The sequence below is a fragment of the Anopheles marshallii genome, chromosome 2 (genome assembly GCF_943734725.1).
Source record: "Anopheles marshallii chromosome 2, idAnoMarsDA_429_01, whole genome shotgun sequence".
Taxonomy (NCBI): domain Eukaryota; kingdom Metazoa; phylum Arthropoda; class Insecta; order Diptera; family Culicidae; genus Anopheles; species Anopheles marshallii.
In genome coordinates this window covers 57696640-57724174 of record NC_071326.1, presented here as the reverse complement: position 1 = coordinate 57724174, position 27535 = coordinate 57696640, and the positions used below count along the sequence as shown (strand labels likewise).

The following is a 27535-nucleotide window of genomic DNA, read 5'->3' as shown; positions in this document are numbered from 1 at the left end:
GCCGGAGGAAGAGACCGTACCGGTGGGGTATTGGTAGGGGCGCCGGTCTTCACATGACAGGATCAGTACAAAAATCCATCCAGACCAATCCTCCGTACATAAGTCTGACTATCCGGCTACGGGTAAACACAGTCAAAGAAAGTCAGCAATGGCAAGCCTAAACCTCTTCAGGTTGTTGTGCCGATAAAGAAAAGAACGCTTTAACTACACTAATTTAATGCTGTTGGTATTTGAAGAGCTATTTGATAGCAGTGTCATGACTGATGAAGAAAAGAGGTCCCCCTGTAGTTAAACTGGTATGGGAAAGTTAGGAAAAGAAGGTATTGTTTATTTAAGCAACAGTTGTAATCGACTGATGGTGGCGATAGGTTATAATAAATGACACTGAAGTAACCAACGGAAGGATTTTGGCCAAATAAACACTTTGCAGGTTAAACAAATTAATAGTTTTTATGAAAGATGCACTGATATTTCGAATATAATTAACGGCAAAGATACAAAACTCTGACAAAAATGGATAAATTAATTAGCTAGCGAATTAAAAGGCATTGATTCATCTTGTTCAATCAATATATTGTACATGTAGTGCAGTGCAGTGTAGTGCAGCAAAGTATGAATGTTTTAAAAATAAAAAAATCTTTAAATACACGTTTTTCCATCAATCGAATCGAGCAACCTTAGTAAGTACGTTACATATAATTTAACGTAAAAATTCTATCGTTTTGAAAATATATCTTCACATAAGGTGCGGATGAAAACATACAAGAAGAATATCTTTCGACCACAAAATTGTGTTATATCCGGTCTGGGAAAATCCCAGTGCGTTCTTCCATTCCGTTGACCATCGATTGTGGATATCCGTGCCATTAGATTCTTGATTAAATTACTGCAAACATCTTCTAACGGTGTGCCTATCCATTCCCGGTGTAAGATGAATCATATCATTCGAACGCGATACATTATCGACGGATAAGCAGACACAAAAAAATCAATTTGTATCAATGGAATTACAGCCAACCAAAACAGAAGGGAAAAACCAGTTTTTTAAATTATGAGGGTTTTATTATCTTAAAGAGAAATTAACTGTATTTTTTCTGAATTGAGCTGAAAATGAGATATCAAAACTACCAGACGAACCAGCAAAATGTACTATGCTTTGATATTTTAACCAAATTATGTATGGTGCGCAACAATAATAGTGCAAAAAGTTTTTGTGAAAAAGTCGGATATCATCTTTGAAACGTTGATTTTTCAACGTTTGGCAATGGACATGCCCGATCATCACAAGAACAGGGATCTACCCTGAAGGGATCGACCCTCAAGCAATGCTATGCTATTATTCCGGCGAGAAGAATGATCTGCTGGACCAACTATGCAGCGCATTTCAAAATCACATCGTTTCGGTTACCTAGTATGTTCGTAGTATCAATTTACAATTTTACTGCTTCAGCGATCATCGAAATGCCAGCACACCGGACAGGTATGCGCAAATTTGTCGCTTCGAATCTAAAGAGTTTAACCAAGTCCTGCACTAAAACTATCAAAAGAAGCTTACACTGAATCAAACAAGTTTCTGATGCACTCCTGTCCAGACTTTGTGTTATGGATGCTATTTTAATTTTACGCTATGACCAATGTTACTTTACTGTAAATCTTACTACGACGAAATGGGTGGCATTTAATCACATTAATGACGACACAGCTGCGATTCGTGAAACCAATGCATTTTGTATGTAGTTTCATTTCCAAGGTGGGGGAGAAAAATCAATATTACAACGTGGTACAACGCATACTGTTTTGTGTTTGGTTTGCCTGAACATTGCTTTATTGGCATTTGCAGGTAATAGTAAACCAATATTTAAAAAAGAATCAAACATTGGTTTTCGGGCTATCATAATTTCAACAAGGGTGAAAATATTACAAAAACTTTCTATGTTTTTCATGTTTTTCTACCCTTTTGCAATAGATTTCATTGCTCTTTGTAATTACTCTTTAAAACTTTGCATCGAATACACATGTTTATACCATGGCAAAACATTACATTTGGTTATATCTTACCTTTAGTAAGGATCATTCCACGGTTATATGGGATATTCCTTATTGAATAAAAACTTATGATAACGATGGTTTTATCTGCTCGAACATTCACACACCAACTAACTAAACAAAATTCAAATGCACATTTCACGCTTACTCACTAAATAGACGCTTTGATTTGAGGACTTTACCTGGAATCTCTAAAATATAGTAATCGATTGAAAATAATAGGAGAGATGCCAGCAATAATGTACCAAAAGATCATATTAACTATGTGTTTCATTTACCTCATCAAAATTATATCTCAAAGAAGGTAAAACAATCCTTTTGGCACACTTAAATTATTACATTGTCAAATTAAACCAATACATACATTAATCTATTTGCAATATTTCACTATTCAGTTCGTGTTTTATGTTATGTTATTTATCGTCACATTATAGTCATTACAGTCACGTATTTTATGTCCCAAACTTTTCTTCTTCTTTCTTTATCGACACCAAAACCTCAAGAGGTCTAGGTCTGCCATTTCTGGCATTCTGTGACTTTATTTACCCGCAGCTGGATAGTCAGTCCTTGCTACGGGGGATTGGTCCGAATGGGATTTTGTGACTGTCCGCTCGTGTGAAGAGCGGCTCCGCTACCATCATGCCACCGGGTCGCCCAATTTTTACATAAGTTTAAAATTTGCTTAATTATAACATTTTCAAGTCTTAAGCATTTGATTGGTTTTTGAAATGCAACAGTTATTTGATTTAGATATGTATATGTATATGTATCTTGTTTGCATTATCCTGGACCTTCTAAACAAAAGGGATTGTGGTATTTTCTATCTCCCAAAAAAAGCTACATAGAACAGGTTATACCTAAAACAGGCGCATTATATATCATATGAAAAATTGTTACCGGTCGTGCAAGCTAACCAAAGTGAAAAAAATATGCTAGCACGGAAACGAAACTCCACTTCCGTTTATTTAGTTTGTTGTTGTCGTCGGTCTTTTTTTGAGTTTCGTTGCAGCCTTTTTCACTACCACACATAAACGAATGTTGATTTCGTAGCTTGATGTTCTTTTCGAATGAAGCGGTCACTTGGCACTTTTGTTGTAGAATTTCTATCATTATTCTCATTGTTGATAAACGATCAACAAATCACAAATTTGTCCTATTCTTACTGACGTTTGGTTGTTGTGGACCGGCTCTGGACGCTACATTGCAGCATTGTGGCATATTCGAGACAGCAAAAAATGCGTAGAAGATACTTTCCACAAACGACTGAGATAATCAAAAACCATTAGTGGTCAATCAACGATATTCACCGGTAGTCAAGGTTCGAAATGAAGCTTTAGGTAACGAAGAAAAGCACACTATTTCTTTAATGCGTTTAACGCGGCTCGACTAAACGTTTCTGATGTCACGTGCTACAACGGCTTAACGCTGAACGTTCCGTGGAAGCTAAATCGTGTCATATTGGTTTTGAAACAGTTGGATCGTGTTTAGGTGACGTTTAGTAGAATTTTAGGCCATTGAATGATCACACATTGACACATCCATGATTTTACAAATTAGTTATACTTTTTAGCGTCATATAAGTTAAAGTTTAATAATCACTAGATTACCTTTTGTTCTCCCTTTTCAAAAACACACTGCACGAGAGGGGATAGAAATTCCGCTTATATTGAAAGCCAAAACATGCCGTTTGCTATTTTGCTAGTTCCCAGTGAAACACGCGGCTAAAATGAGCTCTTAGTAAGCACACGATGTTTCGAATTAAGGCCAAATTGATTTTCTTTAAGCTTGGTGGTGAACGTCACTGCAATAATTTATCACGAGCATAAAAGCGGTTGGAAGGGTCTGGTAACATTTTCAATGGCGATATGGGGCTGCGGGAAAGGACACGTTTTCGTTATTCACGGTCAACGGGAACCGGGGTCACAACACTCACACACGTTAGTTGGAATTTCCATGAATTGGCACAAATTTAGGTGACTGCGGTATTGATTCGATGGACATCTGCACACAATCCAACTTTTACTGATGATTTCCGAATCGTTTGTTGAGCCTTTTTCAAATCAACTTGGCACAACCACCAAACAAAACGGATTGAACAGCACAAGCACTATTGTGAGAACAAATTACTCTAGTTCGTTATTTCGTTTATCAGCAGATTAATTTCACTCACTCTTTGGTTAGTTCGTAGAGGAAGTTTGAAAATTTCACATTGCACTAGTGTTGACATAATGAGTAGTTGGGCAGACTGCGTGTTCTGAACTTGCCCTCTAAACGTTCTCGAAATATGCAGTGTCGACGACATTTACAACGTGCCGTATCGGTTTTTTCTTCACATATTCACAGTTTTGATATTCTCTAATACGTAATCATAAGCACTAGAACAAAGTCGTAATGTACTTTTGGCACTTTGAATGTGATACATCGTCTGGAAAGTGGTGAAACGTTCTGATTCTTTGTATGTGTGCAATGATGATTGATGTGTGTGCTTCTGCATGCTGTGTTTGCTGTGGAGGAGTGTTACAAACACGCACGGATTTTCTATTAAGTGTTACCGATTGGCCTACGAAAGTGTAACTAACTGAATGTACTTTGTGCGATGTTCAGGAGCCAGACATCCGATGCTGAACAGCCGAACGTGAGACGAACGCGGCCGAACCGCAGCACGAGTTCGACCCGTTAAGCTTCGGTTCGGGAAAACCATCTGTCCGCGTTGTCAACACACAGATAGAGAAAGGATATGCGAAATGAATGAAAAGCTCTTGCCAAGCATGATTCACGCTAATCAAACAGGAGTAAGGTAGAGCTTGCCAGAATCGTCTATGTGTTAGTGCCACGCGAGCATATTTGTAAAGAGCAGGAACAGGCCAAAACATGGTAAGCTTTCGGTACCGAAACAACGCTCAACATGAAAAGGGTTTGAGCCGGCATGTGATCAAACAACGATTGTTGAGTAAAGTAATAAGTTAGATTAAGTTTACACAAACATGTTAATGCCATGTTACTGTCATACAAACATGTTTGATTGTTTGTTCATCAGCTATAATCAGTTATAAATAAACAATATCAACAAACATAGTGGCAGACCTGCCTTAAATAGTTCCGAAAAGAAAGAGAACAGTTTTGATACGGCAAATAGCGGTGTAAATATATTATACTTTACAATTTTTTACTTCTTCGTTGTTCTACCCATCCGGAAGTTAAAAACAATCCGAATCCACTATTTCGAATGTTCAAAGGATATGTCGCGGGTACGATAAGGGGAGGTAACTTCTTTCACCCACGAAGAATGACATGGAATGAAAATAAATTCTGTTCCTACAGCAACTGCCACAAATCATGTTCTGGGCACCAAATGGTACACACTGATATCTCTACTTGCTGCCAGAATTGCTTTTGGCGGAAAATCCCTACAATCCGTTCGTACGGGAAGCGTTCACTGCTGGCTGCTTGCTCACCGTCCGGTTATTGATTTTATTCGCCTTTCTCGTGCGGAACGAGCACTCACTTTTCTGGCCACTCAGAGCCGATTTCTATGACTCGCCACAGTTCTCGTTGAGCTTTCAAAAGGCTTCGGTGGAAACAAACGAAGAGGATTCACTGGAAAAAGCATCACATCACTGAGCTGAGATCAGCATAAACTTATGTACACAATTTCAAGGGGGGCTTAAGTTCGCGTAGTTTTATTTTATATGACATCACACAAACATGGAGTGTGTACAAAAACTAAAAAGCAAAAATGTACGTGAAAATTATAATTCTTTTATACGAGGTACATGAAAATGATTGGTGAAACTTTGCAATTAGCGTTATTCGAATTGTTTTTTTCTTTGGAGTTTAATGAACAAATTCTTGCAAAAAAAACAACTGCATGTACTTGAATATTCACAAAACCGAACCGTGAATAAGCCGTGATAATAAACTATGAACAATTAATCAATGACTGATAGTTTTGGAGGTGCCCACCAAATATTTTTTGGCAAAATCAATATGTATTCGTTATGAACCACAAAGTTTTTGTGGTTCGAGATGGTTTCAAATCATTAGACAAACAGATTAATTCGAATTTATTCTACCTGCAAAGTCTCGTTCAAACGGGCTGGTGATGATTGCTACGGTAGTCAGTTTATCCGCTCTCTTGGGACATTAGAGCGTTTGAGAAACAGAGCCAAGTAAAATGTTATCCTGAATCAAAATCCCTCGACCATGCCAGCAACCCGTTACAAATCCATTGCAAATACCCAGTACAAAACAGATATAGCAAAGAAAAAGGCTGAGCTAGCATTTGATTTCACTCCCACTATTTCCTATGTTTTAAGCCCCTTTACAACTATGATCCAAGGCATGCTCAACTCGATCCCTTTTCTTATGCTTCGGCATACCGGTTGTGTTCGAAATCAAAACAATCTTGATGAAGAAATTGCCACCTGGAGGAAATCCCGTAACCGGAAAATACTATTGTTTTCGAAAACTGGGCGGTTCACCTTATAAACCCCCCGAGGAGTGGTTGCTTCAACCCTGCTTTTTGCAGCGAACTTACCTGCAACGAGAAAGAAAAAAATAAACAACCAATAAATCATCGGTACTTGAGTTGATTGCATATTAACGGATCGGAAAACAATCCAAGTTCTTGGCAGGAAGATGCTTTTTTTGTGTGCCAGGAGAATTTCTAAAACTATTCCTCATTAAATGGAACATCAACAAAAATGTGGCTTACAATGGATTAATTTCTGCGATATAATGCGACAAACACAATTCTCAGCAAGAAATGTTTGATATGTCTTTATTTAAAATGTTCAAATCATTATGACACACTAATAAATGGATACTCCTTTTGTGATAAATTTTCTATTAGGTTGTGTACAGCAGAAATAAGCTTTAATTTTAATAAGATGGTTAGTTTGGATTATAAAAGGTTATACCAGTTTTTTAAACTAAAAAAATGGGCTATCGGTACTATGGTAAAAAAAATCAAAATGTTGTCAATTCCAGCATCCTATCAAATATATTGTAAACCGTGAGATAATGTTCAATCACAACGTACAGTGATAGTTATATCATTTGAAACGAATATCCAAAAATAGAACGCAATCCAAAATCAAGTGTTAGTTACTAAGAGAGGATTAGAAAAGCTTCCTCTCCCAAAGACCAAGACATGGCAAAAAACCCTGAAGCTGAAACAACATCCTAAGCATGGTAAGTTTTTCCATCAAGGGCACTACCCAACTATCCTCATCAAAGTTTCAAGCCATTATAATTCACGCGAACAAACACACTCGAGGAACTCCTAAGAAAAGCCAACCCACTCTGCTCTGCTGAGGAAAAACCAATTTTCTTTCATCAGTGAGTTTTCCCACAACCTCCGTTTAGTGAGTTCTATTTTTTCCACATCCTTAAGCAAAAAGATTTGCGCTTTTCACAGGTGTTGGCCAATACGTTGGTATGTTATTCAAGATGGTCAGTATTTTCACCAACCTCCAACGTAACTTTACTTGGTCACCTTTTGAAGTACTACGACGTGCATGGTTCGATTGCAGCCACAACAAAAAGGAAACAAACGTCCTCGTACTGTTGCTCCACGTTATCTGCCTGCGTACTCGTTACAGCAAGAAAACTACACTTCTGCATCCCTTTCCCTCCTCCAAAAAATATGCCCTATGGAATGACGCAGGTGATATAAAGGAGAAGAAAAGCATTACATTACCTGCAGCAGAACGTCAGATTAGCAAGATTCGCTACCAAAGGACTTAAAAGATACAAACGAAGAAGGATTTTGCAACGAGAGTAGGAACTCAAATGATGCTTGTTCGCAAAAGGAATTTTGGTAGGTAGGAAAAGGAACGATGGTCTGTGTCATAAAAAGCTCATGCATATTTCTGTCGGTTTTCAGGGCACCAATGGTACGGTGGGAAGTTTGCAACATAAGCCATTGCTAGTAAAGTGCTGCTGTATGTACGGTGTTTTTACCTCAGTGAATTCCATTTTTTTTACAAAAAAGATAAATTGTTCTTAGTATTATTAAATCATTATTGAAGGTTTTTTTTTTATTCAATAAGGACAGCCAGGCCGTATTGCTTCATTATTGAACGTTAACACTTATTAAATGAAAAGTTTATTTTTGTATCTCGTAGTAATAAAATATAATAAAATTGTGTGCAACTTCGAAATAATATACCATATTATCGGCTATGAAAGCTAATTATAATACACCACCGGGTTTCCCAATGTCTCTAAACATGCAAACAACAACCAGCATCGGGCTGCACCTTGCACATCAGATCACATTAAATAATCACTTGAGATAATCAGCATTAATTTAATAAATTTTAAATTTTAAAAGTTAAAGTATTGATTTAAATGCAGTTCCGTTATTGAGTAAAAATCGCTAGAATTATTCGGATAATATTAAGCAACATAATCAATATCATGTTCCTAGTTTTGCAACTATTTTGCCCGTCAGGTCAATATGGAGACGCATGGTGTCTCATTAATGGCCACCTACACTGTATGTGGTGCGTAATTATAGAAATTATTTCTTACGCCAACTCTAATATTGCTATGCTTGCAATGATCAAGATATCACTACCATCCCCACTTAACCGGATCACACTACGCATCCTTCGTTAACAGACGCATTCGCACAAACGACAACGACCAGCTTCATCGGTAATGTCTATGGTAAAGTAGATAAACGAAACCAAATTGTTCGTGTTGAATTTCTAACTTTGCGACGTCTCCTTTCCCCATTGTACTCGAACTTACCATCTCTACCGCATATACCTATTGGTACCATTAAGATCCATAATCCTACACCTGTGTGTTAAACAGCGCCATCGGAAAAGGACCGCCCTGATGGTTTTAGTGTATTCAAAATTTAAATATTTACTACGTACGAAATACTTTTTATTCAAATATTATACCGAGAAAAGATTTGTAGTAATTAATGGTGAATGTTTACTCTTACTAAAATGGCAATATTCATGTCCGTTTAAATTATATGCCTTTATATGCCTCGTTTATATGCCTTTATTAATATGCCTCGTTGTCACTTTTTTGTAACCACCAATCTCGTTTTATTCATACTATTTTATGTGCATCGGCTCCAAACTATTTTAACTACTATTTTATGTGAAACGGTGTCCGTAAACATCAAATACCGTAAACCGAGAGTACTTCGTGCAAAACAATGTACAGTACATATTGTTAAAAAAAAGGATTAAAATGGTAAGAATCAAATCTCAAATAAGTTGTATTTCATACCTATACTAAATCTACTCGCACTGATGCGATGTACGTTACAATACAAATGCATCGAAATCTTCACGGCGACAAACACGAATACTCGCTATCACTCCCAAGGGGGTGGTTGGTGTTACGAGTTAAGCTTGCTCTCAGCAGAAAAAGACAACATACATAACGCGAAAGACGCCACCAGAGTGCAAAGGTTAAGTTTATCCTCCGAATTTTTTGTGAGAGCAAATAAGGGAATTTCATTTTTGGTTTCGTTTGTTTTTTTCACTCTTTTACTTTCTAACGGCTAGGCAAACACACGTTTAGAACCGACAGGGTATACACACATCCAAAGATTTACATCACTACACGTTGAAACATTTTTGGAGGTAACATCGCGCTATTGAATATCCGGGAAAGGATGCTGTAGCTCGACTAGCAGTGTCATATAAATATCCTTTCTTGTTCCGAAAATGTACAGATTATCACCCTTTGCGATATACACAAAAATGAACAAGGGCTGAAACCGTAAGCACCACGGTTGATAACAGTTGCGAAAGGTAAACAAATGTTAAAACGATGAGGGTTTGTTGTCTGTTCGTCAGCTTCCAGATCCATCCGACATCGGCAAGCTTCTGATAATATGAAATGAGGGTGGTTATTTCTGGTGAGTGGCCAGTGCAGGAAGTTTCCTCTCACGTACACATCATTTTTATTGGAGTAAAGGTGACTGCCGTTACCGATTGATGTCGTGCGACGCATGAACCGTACAAGCATTGTTTGGTGAGTGCCCTCGCAAGTGTGAATTGGTTCGAGTAACGATGCGACGATCGGTACTAAGCGGAGCTGTATAAGGTATGAAAAATTAATATCTATTCCCTCGGAATCTCAAGTAAAAGTATGTTGAAATTACGGATCAAACAGCACGCCTTATGTCTGCCTGCTATTGGCATCTGCTTCCTTTTTGTTCGCTTTAATCACTGCCATAAAACATCGTCATACAGAAGTGAGGCATGATTTGGGAATAGTAGCAGAAAAAAATATACACAATTTGCTGACAATCGAGCGTTCATGCTCGAGGGTGACTCAAAAGAAAAAGGTGAACGGAAAACGTAAAAGCTGTAAGGTGAGGATCCTCTTAAAAGGGGAAGCCTAAGGACGAAAAGCACATATTTACGTTCGGTTAAGCTAATACAGTGACTGGTGTTGGATAGGGATGGTTTTTTAGACACTATGCTTCGGCCTTGAAAAGCATATCTGTCAAACGATCTCAATATGCCCGCAGGATAAGCATTGGCCAAAAAGACTTTGCCAAATATTTTCTCACGTAAAATACACATCCAAAATGCTAGACTATGGCGGATTACAGGTTTCCCATTACCCTTAAGCTACAATGGATTTGTGCAAGGTTAATAATACTATAGACTCTTTAAAGCAAAGTAGACTTTAGAGGAACTAAAGAAGGAGCATATGCTGTAAATGTAAATAAGACTCACTATTACCACAAATTTTATTTTTCAAAGGAAACCCTGAGAATGTAACGACGCGTAGTAGACCTTTTAAGATCCAGGAACGTATAATAGCATTTAATACTGTGAATGTGGAAATATAATAAGCAACGGTTTCTATTTGTTGTTAATATAACAAATATTTAAAAAAAAGTAAAAAAGTTTTGCTTCGTAATTTTAATCCCACAATTTATTTTAGTTTGAGGATGGTTATGTCCATTCATTTTATTTCCAATATGACGTATTGACCTTTGCCGTATTTTTACATTACTTGGGTATGTTACTAAAAACGACCAATTTGATTTGGAACCCATAACTGATGGAGACGTGTATTGGTAAACAAGACAATTCATCTTTCCACTTCTCGATCGAAATGATTATAACTCTATTGTTACAAAAATAAAAAAGCATTTCACGCTGCATGTGCGCGGGAGCCACGCTGATAATATTCGAGACGCCACTTTATTATGTCCTTTTCTTTGCGTCGACATTTCCCTAACTTTGCGGAGATGTCCCTTGCATCCGTGGGTGCGGTTGATTTGCATAAATATTCAACAAATTCTCAACGCCCATGGTCCTAACGCTCCTTAGCGCTGGATGGTTTATGCAGCAAGCAGAAAAAAAAACAAATAAACAAATGTCGATACTCCTTGCTTCCCGAAGTGCAAATCTGTCGTTAGAGTGAAAGGGCTTGCGATCGGATGCGGTCATCAGTGTGGTCGATTTTACAATTCGCTTCCCAAATGGACCCTTGTCAAATATTCTTAAGTGATTAAATTCTTCAATTCGTGATTAAATTTGCACAATTTTCCACTCTATCTTCATTCGAGAGGCTCTGGTTTCATATCTAGATAGTCGTTCAAGAAAATACGACAAACTAAAAACCATTTCTGTACCTGTGTCAGTCTGGCAGAACAAGTGTCGATAAATTTTTTTCCGTTCGATTACCTGACAACACACGGTACCGTAGAAGACAAAATGCAAAGAAGGGTACGTAAAAATGTCACATGAACAAGCCACGATTTGGAATTAATCAAAGATTTTATGTTACTGTGTAGTTTTAAGATTGGTTTCACATTTCAAGTGTCAACATTCGTTCGAACTAAATTAACTAAAAGTTCATAAAAAAATTTAAAAGCATGGTTGGAGGTTCAACGTTTTTTTTTTAAACATATTTATTTGCAAGTAAGGTTGCAATTGATTTCCCTACAATTATAAAATTATGCAATGTCCTCGTCTTGTCTTGTATATCCCTTTTTGTGCTATCGTTACACATTAAGTGCATAAAAACAATAAAATAAACGTCGGCGATACTACGATAATATGCTTAATAAAAGCATGATCCACGCAAATAACTTGAATACACGCTACTTGCAACCTGTTGACATTCACTAATATTTGTTAGTAAGTTTGTTTAACAAGTTTGTGTTCATTGTTTTAATTGTGAAGGTTAACAAAACTTTAACTCACACCATATCCCAAAAACTGGACCCTAGACTAACATTATTAAGCAGCTAGGAGGGTAATTGAGGAAGTAAGTCGTTACCAACATTTATCACGATAAGCTAGTGGTTTTCGTAAAACGACGATTACTGTGAGTCATACATGTCGTAATGTTCAATACCAGCAATTAGCATCTTAGTCACTAATAACATTCATGGTGCACATATTCTGATTGTGCGTTGAAGACTTGTTTGGAATGGTAATGAAAATTAACAAGATAAGTAGTTATTATATCGTTAAACCAAAATGTTATCTTACTTGTCCTATCTTCTTATCTTCTTCATTCTTATTATCTTATTAAATCTTACTCTGCTTCCAAACAAACGCGCAGTTTGTGGAAACTATTAGTAATTCAGATAAAATACGTTTCAAAGTTATATCGTCTTTTTGCACCGTTTAAGAAACACATTATTCCAAGGATTTCGAAGTACAATTGTACGCATTTAAGGCATTAAAGAAGTGTTCGGTAAATACTCGATGATCCTAATGCCATTCCTAAATGATGACTAACAAGATGGCAGCAATATTTGAACACAGTTATAACCGCAAACATTCCACACAATATTTTGAAACATTTCTTTTCTGGTATCGTGTTGTCTACACCATGCACCGCACGGATATTACTCACAGCTCATTTTTCTTATCTCCCGTTACATCGTTTGGCTACACCACGCATACCAACACACTGTAGGTCGTGCAAAGCAAGGTGTCGCTGGTAAGTTTGGCCACAGGCTGAGCATATTTTTCATTATCTAATCTATAAAACGTACCCACTCAACAGATAAACAGGTGGTATTGGTGACACTGATATCGGAAACCGAAATGCAGTTACGAGTATCGTCTCCCAGTCAGACTCAATTCAACCACTTTATCGGACGGAAGGTATGTACGAGGATGAGATCACGGTGCCGCACCTGACATCCAACAAATCCGAAGTATTGTGAACCGTGTTATGTTAAGTGATGGTCTAATTCCGTACTCTAATATTCAGCAGGATCAGCGCCTATCCCCACCGTGAGAGGATCTATTGAACCAACCGCATAATCGAGGTTACGCTACAGGTGTCGTGATAACAAGTAATCATCGGTGTGCATCGCCATCGTTCGCAGCCATCCCACGCATCAAAATGGTTTCCGCAGAAACAATTGGTTCCATTTTTATAAAAGTGTTCAAAGTGGTGAGCATACCTATTAGTTGTTGAATGCGATTTTGAGATCGTTAGCGGGTCGAGACTTTAGTTATGTGTGCAATTGGTTATGTGTACAAAGTTAACTGAACATCAAATTTGTATGTGGCTAAATCCAGTTAAGCATTAATGGCTGTCATATTATAATAATGGCATTCCAATGTTGAAGTGCTCTCATGATCTTGTTTAAATAGTGATTGTGCAGGTGATTACTCATACTTTAACATAGGTGTACCACAAGAGTTCAAGAAAGAGACCACACCCAGTCCATAACTGAAGTATTATTCTATGGCGAAATCGTTCGTTCAATCCGTTTACGAGTTAATGGTTCCACATGGTTCCATAACCGATAGATATGACGTATGTTCAGCAATATTTTAAGTTCTAACAATTAGAACAACTTGTTGGAAAGATTAATCGATGAATGGTGTAGTTTAAAGAATAGCAATGTAAAGGTCAAAATCTAAAGCACTCTAGCAACATTTGGTTACGACCTGGTTTAAGTTTGAATACATTAAGTTGAATACGCTATCTGTATTAAGTTTAAATACATTTTAATCAATTTAGCTAAAGATTAAAATTAAAATGTCATCCACAAAGTGGCAAAATTTTAACACATCCCGCTGAGTAGTTGTCCAATTCATGGAAAAAAATTATCGCTCCCAACCATGCGTTGGCACAACAGATAAGATAAGGGTCACTACAACTAGCGACGTTTGTTCATGACGATATCGCTCAATATTCGATAGAATATACAAACCCATTTACGGTAGGTTGCGGAACAATTTAGAAACATTCCACAACATGGTGTCATTGATTTTTTAACCGATTGGGTTTTTACCATTTTTGGGTTTGTTATGGGCTTTAAATTTACGCTTGTTTGATAAACAATTTCACCTAAACCAAACTCAACAAAATTAAATGAAAAAAAATATTCTATGCTTTCGAACAACACAACAACTATGAGCAAAAGATTTTGCAAACATAGTGTACACAATATCGAAACAAGGTTTCGCCTTTTTGCAAGCTTATTGGATCATAAAATGATACTGACAGTCTACCGTTGTTTAAGAGGAAATAGACTGCTATTCCAGTGCTGAGCATTTTGAAGGAAAACACTTCATAGATATGCAACCATGATCAACAAAACAAATAAATGCTCACAGTTCGGGTATAGGGATTGTGCATTGATTTTTTTTTTGCCTGTTTCATAACGAGGCGTAACACATAGATTTACCATTTTTACGACATTCCAATGGAAGGATTATATTGCTATGGGTTTGCACTTAACTTTTTCTCGTACAGTAACGTTTCCCGCCTAGGATGTTGCGAATAGGGAACTCGTGTTCTGATTCACACGCATAAGCTTCCGAGTTCTCGGACTTGATCGAAATTCACGACAAAATTCTTCCATCCATTCTCGTAACGACCAATCGTAACGGGAAACATAAAACCCCATCCTCTACGCGAGTATAATGCATTTCCAAATTAAATTGCCCAAACACCATTAGCGCTGGACGCAATGTTTATGTTACCCGGTGGAGGTACAGCACTTCCAACAAGGGTCTTTTATTAAGAACTGCTTATCGGTATCTCTTCGTAGGTCATCAACATTGTAGTGCTGATCATTTACCGAACAGGCTATGGAGGAGATTTCCTTGGTATTGGTGGTACTTGGAACCTGAATGAAGAGAAAAGTCCCGATGCAGAAATCGTCGCATCCGGGGTGTTTGTCGGTTTCATCATCTACACCGGTGTGCAGTTACTGACGTTTGGTTTCGGCACCACCAAACACAAGTACGAGCTTTCTGACACGATCATGAATGTGGTCGGAACGTTCATGTGGGTAGCTGTCGGTGGTACTGCTTTACACTACTGGCACGGATATCTGGCTGAACACGACTTTGAAAACATTACTTCCGAACGAACGGTAAGTCTTATGAAGATGTGACCACCTACAAGCGTAAAAATGAAAATATTGTCTTTCAATTTTAGGCTGGACTGGCATTAGGAGCATTGTGTGTCATAAACGGAGCCCTCTATTTGGCAGATTCTGTGCTTGCCTTTATTCACTACACTAAATATGCCTAAGTTAAGGTGCACCTTAAGTGAACATTGCTGACATTGTTTAGAACGTAGTGTATGTATGATTAGCGAGACTAAGGTATAAGCTACTTCGTAATTTCCAATAATGGTTACTGCACCCGATTTTTTTTTACGGAAGTATGTGTATGAAAAGTGTTTTTTGTTACAGCTCTATGCTTCTCTCCGAAGTACACGTCCTTTCAAAGAAACTTGTCGAATTTGACGTCGATAGTAACCGTGAACTAACAATATTAAAATGCTTTCTACCATCAACAAACAAATAAAGCGGTAAAAACTTACCACCAAAACAAAAACAATAACTTATTGTGGAATCTTTCATCGAATATAATTAAATGCGAAAAAAAGAATATGATGATGACGTAAGGTGATGTAAGTGTTATTATAGAGCTGCTTTGCGCGGCACTTAACAAACCATACAAATTTGGACGCGGATCTAGATCTAGATCTAGAAATCTAGAAACAAATAACTAGAAACAAATCTCCCGTCCGTCCTAAAAACTGTTGTACCTTATCGGACTCGCTTCTACCTACCCGTTGGACCGCTCTACCTAACAGACTGCTCTGCAAAATATCTCGCAAAGCAGTGAGTTCCAGCATGAACGAAGTTCATACCCGTGGTTAACCTTGTTTTGTAGCCTTCGATATCTTAGTAGATATTCTAAGTTTGGTTTGGCTAAGTATAATATTAGACCGAGCAAGATATGGAACCTTTCCACGACCATAAAAAATGAAGAAGATTTGTAAATTTCTAAGGTCGCCTCCACACGGACCGCGGCCGCGTATAACTTTCATTGTCAAACCAGAATTTATATACCATTTCGCCGCGCTCGGCTGTCAAATCTACCGCGGTTCCTGCAATGCCGCAGATTTGTCGATGTTCAACAAAGCTGCGTTTCCGCGGCAGCGCCTTCCGCGGAGCGCCTGTTTGACAGTTAAGCGCGGAGATTTGACAACCTGCCGCGGAAGATTTGAAAGCCGACCTAAACCGAGCTGAGCCGAGCCGTGCCGAAGTTCAAAATTAACAACCAAAGTTATACGCGGCGGCCGCGCTACCGGGGCAGCCGCGGTCCGTTTGGAGGCAACCTTGTGTGCCATTACGAAGCGCTCGGCTGTCAAATCTCCGAGCCTGGGTGTCAAATAGGCGATTTGCGGAAGGAGCTGACGCGGAAACGCGGCCATGTTCAAGATTTACAACTTTGCAGAACAGCAGCCGCGTAAGATTCGACAGCCTACCCGGACTGAACCGCTCCGAGCCTAGCCGAAGTTCTGTATTGTTTAACACAAGTTATATGCGTTTTCCGCGATATCACGGAGGCCTCGGCCCGTGTTGAGGCGGCTTAATAGTTGTTTTCACTGTTTAAAACCATCATTCTTCATATGAATCATCATAAACAATAAATAGTTGCCACAATCTGTGAAAGAAAACTATCCCAGTAGGATATTTCTAATCTTTCGATTGCTTCGACTTGCTTCGTGTGTTGAACCATACTTCCATTCAATTGGATTTGCTTGAATTCTTGAGCAAATTAAGACCAAAGTATCAATAACAACAAAACTACAGGAAATCCCTGTGAGATAAACTATAGCGGACCGCTATAATCTGGAAAAAAATCCGCGATCCTCGAATTTCTGCATTTGTCAAATCCTGGAGCAATATCGTTTATACTTTAATGTTAAAAAGTCGACTTCCTTTTCTGCATTTTATTTATTCAGCGTTTCCGGGGAAAAAAGGAATAAAGGAAAACAAATGTGGCAAAACAAGGCATTTTCAACCATTTTTTCACTTTTCCACTTTTTTCTTTGAGTCTGCTGGTATACAATATTAAACACCTATACTATGGAAATAGTAGTAGATTAAATCGATTCAAGCTGCTCCTTTTACCAAAACGGCATTGATAATGTGAAAAACAAATTATATTCGCACGACAGAAAAGGTTCAAATTTTCATTCGGATAGGTCATTCTTACACAGGACTGTAAATTCAGTCTAGTTTTAGTTCACAAAGTATTTGAACTCCTGACATTCTTTTCGAAAAAAGTAGAATAGACGAAATAAAATTCTGTTTGAATCCAATTGTTAGTACATATTTTGTACTATTTTCATTTTTATTAATAAAATACTATTGAGGTGAGGATTTCCAACACAAATTGATAGCCATTACAAAAAGCAGACATCTGACTTCAATGATCGTCAACAGATGAAAAACCAAATAAGAATAAACAACGTTGTATGTGCGTCTTGTTTTCCCATGTGATTCTTTTAACGCATGATCGGCATGCAGTAAGTCATAAAATAGTAGTCTGCTGATCTTTTTTTGTATAGAACTGAAATACACCAAATCTTCATCGTGTTGATTACTGTTTCGTAAGTATGCGTAATCCTACAACCACCTTACAATCTCTAGTATATACGAGGATCTTACCTAACCCACAAGAGGGGAGTGGAATGATCCATCGACAATTGCCAATGGTAACCATTAAATCTGACGTGATCAACTCGAATGCATGCCTTTCTAAAGCTGTGTTGGTTGTTACGAAAGGTTTCCATCATAACAGAGCAGATCTTACCGAAAACAAGTCTACTGTTCAAACTTTCCCCGAGATTTGAATCTGAGCAAACATCGCAACAAGCACTAACTTTTGAAGATTTATGTCCACCCCTAGGTATCAAAGCGCCGTAGTAGCTCCTTAATTCTGGTAAGCACTGGCATTGGCATTGGCTAAACCAAGTTGTGTATTTGTTGGCGTCGACAAGACCGAGTCAAATCCCAATCCGTGTATCCGTATGAAGGATACTACACAAGACATACATGAAGTAGCAAATCACATTACAGTTCTGAGAGCGACGCACGTAGGACATTAACATTGTTAACAGATACCGTGTACGACATGATAGGTTCGACCGCTTCGCAGACATCATTAATGTTCTGGCACATGAATTCGGATCAGAAGATCCAAACGCTGTGCTATGATCATCTACCGCGTACGAGGACCGCGCTCGCAACACACGGCCAGGTTGATGGCCGAGAGAATCGCAGAAGTCTATGTATGGCCATAATTATCTTTTATTATTTATCGGCACAGCAACGTCAAGAGGTCTACAGCCCACCATTTCTGGCTTTCTTTGACTTTAATTCGAAGCTGAATAGTCAACGAGTACAGGGGATTGGTACGGATTGGATTTTGGATCAGTCTTGTCGTGTGTAGACCCGCGCAGCTACCAATGCACCACCGCCCATGCATTACTTAGCTACACCAAAAAAATTCACTTTGCGTTTAGTACATTTTCCACCATGGAAAAGAATTCTATAAGCAGACACCGGGTCTGATAGTTGAAATCCTGATCCCAATAACGCAGAGCAAAGCGAGTAAATTTTCGATGGATAGACTCAAGACGTAAGAGTGGTCAATTACTCCTGGCGTCAATGTCCTCCTTAAGTCTAGCCTAGATTCCTAGAATGATACCATGTGACACCGTATATTCAAGCTTGGTTATTCGGGCCTGTCCCAACCCCTTGGGTTGGGAGATGGTGGTGCATGACAAAACAGCAGGTAACCAGACGTTAAACTAAATTAAGAAGTAAACCATGTGGTCTGCTGTAAGTCAGAAGTGCTCTTGCGATGGGTTCAGTATTTTGATGAATTACTGAACGATCAATTGAAAGAGCAGCTAGAGGCTCCACTAGTAGACGATACTGTGCTACTGCCTGCAAGAATAACGCAACAACGATGGAATAGTTACAAAACACAATCAAAATTCAAATCAAAAACTTAACAATCAAAATATCCAACACGTCCATATTAACATTGGGTTTAACGAGACCCCATTAGTCAAAAAACTATAAAGTACTAAGCGGAAGGAAATCCCTTGACAACAAATGTAGTTAATAGAACGAAAAAGTTGATTGTAATCTTCTTTACACATGCAAAAAATTAGAATTAGAAGGAACAGTTTTTTCAAAAGTTTTATAATATCAATAGTATAGGTATACCATTAGTGGTGCTATTGGAGGTGTTTCGAAAGAGTAAAATTCGAAGTTTTAACTAGATATGATAGAAAATACGTTTCCCACCTAACAAAAAAAGATAGCCATTATTAAACATAACGTATGAATAAAAAAATCACATTTTCGTACAATAGAACATTGTACCACTAAAGGTGGTATGATTCCTATAGTGGTGGTATCATGTACGTATGTGGTGCTACATTTTCTTTATCACTTTAACACTTTTCTCGTAGCAATCAGGTAATGTTCCAGTTTTCGTCTCGCTTTTCCGTAATGCTTTATTAACAATTCTCAAGAAATTTAGCAAAATGTTGCAGCCCATTAGAAAAAGTTCGATATTTAAGCCGTTGTGCCACACAATGAGGCTATTTAGAGAACATTTTGCATTGTAAGAAATAACTTTATTGCGTTTAGTTTGTGGTAAGGAAAGTATTTTATTCCACTTCCATCACTATTGGAACTAGCACCACTCTGGGGTATACTTACTATAATGAAGTTTTTTTTTTCGTTAGAACGGCCTGGCCTTATCGACATATTTTAACACGTAGCCGGTTTGTCAGTACTTGCTACGGGGGATTGGTTTGGATGGGATTTTGGTCCAATCCGTTCCAAATCCAATCCGAGTGAAGATCAGCGCCTCTACTATCATGCCACCGGGCCACCCCGTTATTATTAATTACCACGCGAAGTAAACCAAACTAAAAACCATTCAACCATCAATTCGTTGCTTAAATTAAATACCCAATCGACACCGAACTGATTTAGCAGTTTTAGAGCTATATTGCATTTTGTTTCTCACCTGCTTTGGTTTTGAGGGATATCCAAATCCTTCCTCAAATGCAGAACCCCGCTCACCTCCATATGATCGGCATCGTTTGAAGCTTTCGCTACGACTAATATATCCCATACTACTCCCTGTGTTGTGGGGACCATTGGCTATCGCACATAATTTTACACTTTCACTCCCGTCGATCATGCCACTATCACACACGTCATACACTGGAGGCGGTGTATGCCGATGAGCAACCAATTCAGCCAACGGTTTGGCTGCAGTAAAATCGGCAGTGTCTAGGTCTAATGCAACCACATCTCGTTCAACATCCGCGCTCCATCGAAATGATTTTCGGTTCACATTACTGATGCACAACAGCTTCTCCGCATCCAAACTGTTACGGTAGACGTTTTTATCACGGTCGAGGTTGCTCTCTACATCCATACTTTTGCGAATAAGTGTAGTTCGCAGTAAAGTGTCATTTTTCCATCTCCGCCGAACTACGCTACCGTTGGTTGCTTCTGTGATTATGGGAGAGTCTTCTTGGTGATGCGCCGGCGGAACGTTTTGTGGTTGGGTGGCAATATACGATGGATCTCCCTCAAATGAAGCTCTAGCGATAGAATCCATCGTACAACTAGGCTTTCGTTTAAGCAAATTTGTTTCATAGCTATTGAATTGATCGTAATCTATGAAGCTTAGATCATCGTAGCTGATCATGAAGTCTTCCTGGCGCAGATTTTGCAACGAAGTGCTCCAGTTCGATACCTGCGAAGAACGCCTTTCGGATCGGAAGCTAATTTTACGTCGTATTGAAGCAAGAATACTGTTTGATCGCTCAAATCGGGGCACTGGAGGGGGAGTGATTTCTGGTGCGTTTGAGACCACTTCCGAGATCGTAGATGGTATTGTTTCCTCGGTGCTCTCCGATCTTTCCAATATCGCGTCTTCGTGTAGGTTCTGCAATGTGGATTCATTCTGGCTGCGTCGGTATGCTCGTTTTAACTGTATCGCGGACATGCTACGACTGCGAACAAACTGAAAAGGTTGCGTTTCGGCAACTGGGGACACCACGTTGGTGTTGGACACATTCTCCCGGCTTCCGCTCAGTTTGTTATATAGAGTAGAGAGCTTACGCGTCAGAAAGAAACTGTTCGAACGTTCCATTTTCGGTCCTACCGACTGTTCCGACACCGAGGCCAGGCCTCCAACGCCATTGTCGGAGTTTGATTCAGGCCGAGCTGTACCGAGGACCTTGGACTCCATCGTTTCCTTCCCAGTGGCACGTGCTCGACGAGTCGCTCCACCACCAGCAGCTGCTACATTTTTGCTCGATGAAGTTTGTTTCACTTTTTTCGTACGTCCACCTCCACTAGCGCTGGTAGTGAGGGCTGCCGGTTCGCCCGGAGTGCACGCAGTTGGTTGAGGTGCCGTTTGAGTCAAAGATGGCTTTACCGAACCCACATTCGCACCTGCGCCCACTCCATGCCGTGCCGCCTTAGCGTCCTTGCTGCGCGGACTGCCCTGTTGATTACTTTTTTTTGCACGATTCATCATCTTAAACATAATTTACCTCTTGCGCAGTCGTATGAATGATAATTTGTTATTTTAACACTTCCCACTAGTACGGAATAACCTATCTCTGAGGTTGGTTAAAAAAACACTTTTGACACAAAAACTTATATGCGTCAACTACTATAATACACAATCCAATCGAATTCCATTCGAATTCGATAACTAAAACACGGCCTTTGGGAACACTTATATCAAATTTTCCTGCATACAGTATGTGGCCGTTATCTGGATTGTCTTGAATACGTTGGTCAGTAGAAGAGGAAGAATGTGCAACTGTTTTGGGCAAAAGCGGTGCAGCTCCCCGCAAAATATACCCTTACATAAACTCAACACTTAAGTCTGTTGATGCATCGCGAGTTGTCGTCAAGTCTTCGAAAAAAACACACACACACACGCGCGATATTTTCATTTACGTTTTTTGAGGTTTCTTGTTTCGATAACCAAGTTTGTACGAAACACCGGATGCCCTTATCCCTTCGTAACTTTTATTGCATTGTAGCCCAGTACTAGTTGTCTCACTCAATCACACGCTTTTTAGCGGTTTGTTTGTTTTACACCGCCACCGCGGTGTAAACAGTACAATTGTCAAACACAAACTGTGCACTGTCGAAAACCAACACCATCACGCAAAGAGCTCTAGGTTGAAAAGATTGCTAGATACTGACAGCAAGTGGGTCCGTTTGTTAACCAATATCTTATAACTCTGAAGACTCTGTTTCCGACATTGGCTTCACACTGGCACCTGCACCGCGGGACACTCGAGTGAGTAGTTTGACAGCACGGCACTCGGTACAAACACACATTCCGCAGCATTCCGCACAAACTCCACGAATGCGGGAGAGGGTGAGACGTTTTTTCCACCTTATCAGTGTGACAACGTTTAGCACACCGTGGCGACACACCAACCTTCTCCCGTCATACGGAATCAACCCGATAACAGAACGAGACGCATTCTCGTTGTGTAGCTTTTTGAGGTGTAAAAGAGTCATCAACAACGCAACCAAGACACGTCGCGTGCAGCCCGTCTGGACAGCTTACCGTACTGTTATAGCTCTCGTACCATCACCGGTAGGGCAGTGCAATTGTTCGGATTGCTGCAGCACAAGCACCACCAGCGCGTGCTCTGACCTTAGTCAGCAACCGGTTCACCGTTGTGCGCGTTAACAGTGTGCGATCGTTCGCTGCAACACGCACATTCAAACAATTGTCACTGCCAGAGACGCCGCGCCGCTAATTAATCAGCTGTTTACGCAGCTCTTCGCACATACACTATCGATCATCGGCTGTTGATCGATTTTGCGCTCAATGTGTAAACTACGTGCGTTGTGTCCTACCTCGTGGAACGCAGTGTCGGTTGGGTATTACAACTAGACAACTGAAACCAATCATAGAACGATCGGTGTACGTTGTGACCACGCGATACACATCTTTCCCTAATTCGTGGATCACATTGTAAGCCGATCGTTAAGTGACCACTACCACTCCAATCCAATGATTTGTTTGATTCCCGCACAGATTGTTGTTGGCGATCTTTTTTCTCGTTGCAAAAAATAATCAACCCACAGTGGCACTGACGGTCAATTTCACAGTTTACATTTACTACCGCGATGATGATGATGATGTAATGCGAACGACCACAACTGCTTGCTGCTGAATCAGATAACTGGCAATGGCGTTTTTGCGACCCTTTTTCGGTTTACTTTCGTTGGCCAGCGTTGAGTTGTAGGTCAGCAAGTTACTCTAGGCCAATTCTCTAAAGTGTATGATTGAGACCACACTGTAAACATAAGCATCAGTAAGTGATTCTCACCTTTAATAACACACAACGCTTATCAACGTACCTTCAGAACTATCGGTGATGTAAAAACAATTACTCCAGCTGAAAGCGACATCGATGAATGGCAAGCGCAAAAAACAAAACATAAAAATGTCCAACGCATGATGTCATTGAACAGTATTTCGTAGGGTACTTTAAAAAAGAGAACTAAACAAACAAACAAAATGTTCACTATTGACGGGTCGGTAAGTGTTGTTCAAACAACACCTGTTTTTAGGCAATGGATTGGCCTCAGTTTCAATCGTCTGATAGTTAACAGCATTTCTACAGATACGATACAGTGCTAAGTCAACTGTAACTTATTTTTAACACGTACTGTGTACACTTACACGTAACTTTTAACAACTTGATAATGTATTTTGTTTGTATCTATCTATTTTTTTGTTTCTAAAACTATAAAATATGAAATTTAAGATATAGATATTAAATTAAAAAAAAGCTAAATTTAAATTAAAATACTGAAGGATTACAAATATTATTATGTATGAATACATATTTAGATTTTTATTTATTTATTTATTTATCCTACTTATTTTATTGATTTATACATCTTACTTTTTGCATTAGATACGTTTACATTCATGTTATACGTTTTTAAAATCTCACAACTATTTCAAAATATTATTTAGGCTTTTATTTGTAAATTGTGATTTATTGGTTATGCTAGTCTGCTAAATACGAACTTAACTCGAGTAATGAAAGTTAAATCTAAGCATATATTACGAGTATTACGCGAATGTCCTAGTCTACGAAACGCAATAGTTCCTTACATTCATTAAGGCTTTTTTGAAATTCAAAACAAGCATATAGTTCATTGATAAAAATAAAATAATATAAAATGCAATGTAATTTGTTTTTGTATTTATATCCATTTATATTACCATCCTTTTGAAAAAGTCGGTTTTTTAATGCATACGTTTCAATGCATACAATAACTTCGTTCCACCTTGAAACACTTTATAAACCAAGGCTTTCTTAAAATATCGTAATGATTCTTTAATAATTGACGTCTTCTTTGCTCATAATTTTTAGCTAAGGGTTCATTCGATCTGTATTGTATGTTTCGGAAAACTGGTCTCAGAAAAAAATCTAAGCCGTACAGTCGACTTATACAATGTTATACATTTTTTTGAAATAAGACTAGCACAGCTCACATTGCTAACAACAGTTCGTCATTGTAACGGCTGCTTCCACACAGAAGCGTCAAAAATTCTTCTGAGCATCTTCCTCTCGAACGCAGTGGCGGATCAATAACCTTGTAGGCCCTAGGCGGAAAGATTGTCGGGGTCCCTAATTAAAAAAAGCGCTTTGAGGGGCCCCTGAGCTGTCTCACTTAGGCCTGAATTGACATTTGACAACATATTTCATTACTGTTGACCGGGGGCGAGTGTAGTATGCTACTTTCTCGAGAGGCCCCTTACACTTACAGAGACCCCTTACCCCTTATACACTTCGGGGTCCCTCTAGCATCCGGAGAGAGTTTAAGCGGCGCTTGACGGGCCCATTTTTGGCACAATTCATACAGTTTTTCTTGTTAAACAGCTTTTTTCGGGGCCGAAAACACGGCGGGGCCCTAGACGGCCGCCTACTCCGCTTACCGTTAGATCTGCCACTGCTCGAACGCAGTCAGTTTTGGACAAAGTCCATATGAGACTATTACCGTACTATAATATTGGTTTAAATATGGCGCAATGCCAATTTCCACGTCGAACAATCTCGTCATATTATTGTGTAAAACATAATTATTAGTATAGTGGTCGGCCAACTTCTTGAAGCATAGAGCCAATTATCGTAAAAAATACATGAAAAATACTTTAAAATTGTCATGGAATCAATTAGTCAAAATATAAAATTTGTCGTTTGTTTTTATTAAATTATTTTTTGAAAAGGCGGAGTGTTTGACACCGAAGTGTCAAATGCAAATGATAGAACCTGGCGAGAGAGAGAGGCGTCAGTTTGACAGAAAGAAAAGTACTGTTCTTGGTTGACGCGTGGTTGAGACTGAACTTTGGTTGAAGCCAGATCGTTTTTGTGTAAGATCGGCGAATTTTATTTAAAATAATAAATTGTAAAACACAACGTAGGGTCGAAAGACATTTCTTTTTCACGGTACAAAACATTGGTGCGAAGTGACCAGGATTTTTGGACTTTTTTCACTCCCGCCAGCTATCATCGCGCGTTTCTTTTGTGTGGAATTGATAGCGGTACCAAATTGAATAACCAAGTTACACAAACTTTATTGTGTTTAAGTCTTATATAAAATCGCGCGTTAAACGTGTGTTAAACGTTAAAGCCTAGGCCAAGGATTATTAGACGTGAATATTATCGCTTGTGCATATAATTGTGTGTGAAACAAAATGGCTGACGAGAAGAAGCTGAAGAAAGCTTATACCAAGCGTCGCAATGCCGTAGAGTCACTTCATCGGCAGAAAGGATTCGTCGGAACCATCACCACTACAAATGCAAACGAATCGTCGAATAGGCTCGAGCTCCTTGAAAAGGCGTACAATAAATTCGAGTCCATACAGGATGAAATCGACGAGCTAGAAGAAAATGAGGACATGAACAACGAGAATTTCGATTTGCGAGCAGTGCTTGAGAAGTTGTACGCCGAAACAAAAACCGCGCTCCAAGCATCAATATCAAGTATGAGTGTTGGTATAGTGAAGGCTGAGGCCAATACATCTGTGCAACGTACTAAGCTGCCGACAGTAACGCTGCCATCCTTCAGTGGAAATCCATCGGAATGGATGTCATTTCATGATACCTATGTATCACTCATACATGACTGTGATGGCATTACATCAGTGCAAAAGTTCCATTACCTACGAGGAGCATTGAAAGGTGAAGCAGCATTGGTGATACAAACACTACCAATAACTGGCGACAATTACGAGTTGGCGTGGAAAGCTGTGGTGAATCGATACTCTAACAAAGTTTTACTACGTAAGCGTCATGTACGATCATTATTTGCTATTAAGAAAGCTTTGAACGCAAGTAGTGCAGAAATTCGGCGTGTGTCAGATGAATTCACATTAAACATCCAAGTGTTGGAGCAGCTAGGTGAGCCAATTTGTGAAAACAGTTCAATCCTCATAGAGATGCTTATTCGTAAATTGGACGACAAATCGATCAGTTCTTGGGAGGAATCCTTAGAGCCAGATCAGCAGCCCACCTACCCGCAACTGTTAGCATTCTTATACAAGCGAATCCATGCGTTGGAGAGTATTGCAATCGACCATCTGCCTGTTAGTGCTGAGCATTCACAAAAAAGCAACAAAACTCGTGTAAACGCAAATGTAGCCGCAATTGATCAACATTTGAAATGCTCTGTTTGTTCTGAAGACCATTTGTTATATCGGTGCACAGTTTTCAACAACTTTGACTTCAAGAAACGATCAGAGATAGTATCCATGCACAAACTTTGTACGCTATGTTTGAAGAGTGGTCATGTGTCTCGTCAATGCAGCCTCAAGCTGAAATGCAGGATTTGCTCCAAGCGACATAACACGTTGCTGCATAACGCAAACCATCAAGATGACAGTCAACAAGAAGCATCCGGCAGTGCAACATCCACCATCAGTAGCAGAATGGCTATCGCAAATATGGCTTCAAATATTTCACCATCTCGACATGCTAATACTTTGCTATCTACTGTTTTAGTTCTCGTTTTGGATGTGAATGGCATCGAGCACCCAGTGCGTGCGTTATTGGACAACGGAGCTCAACCCAATGCTATAAGTGAGCGACTCTGCCAGCTGCTCAGATT

General features: G+C 39.1%; 2 protein-coding genes across 2 annotated transcripts in view; one reads left to right on the top strand and one right to left on the bottom strand.

The window, feature by feature from the left end:
- LOC128709554 (pleckstrin homology domain-containing family G member 5) overlaps positions 1-21920 on the bottom strand; it is a 63393-nt gene extending 41473 nt beyond the window's left edge. Inside the window, exon 1 of the mRNA XM_053804561.1 lies at positions 20382-21920. Coding sequence (XP_053660536.1) covers positions 20382-21920 — 1539 coding nt within the window. The remainder of the gene's footprint in view (positions 1-20381) is intronic.
- Positions 13411-15561, top strand: LOC128709555 (protein snakeskin). Its single transcript, XM_053804562.1, has 3 exons — positions 13411-13461; positions 15074-15400; positions 15466-15561. Exons 1-3 carry the CDS (start codon positions 13411-13413, stop codon positions 15559-15561), a joined length of 474 nt encoding a protein of 157 aa, XP_053660537.1.
- Positions 21921-27535: the final 5615 nt, after the last annotated feature.

Bases quoted from the DNA above. Each gene is read 5' to 3' on its own strand.
- LOC128709555 (XM_053804562.1), top strand. From the start codon at position 13,411: ATGGTTTCCGCAGAAACAATTGGTTCCATTTTTATAAAAGTGTTCAAA. The intron at 13,462-15,073 runs GTGAGCATACCT...ATCTCTTCGTAG, and splicing joins TTATAAAAGTGTTCAAAGTG to GTCATCAACATTGTAGTGCT. The intron at 15,401-15,465 runs GTAAGTCTTATG...TTTCAATTTTAG, and splicing joins ACATTACTTCCGAACGAACG to GCTGGACTGGCATTAGGAGC.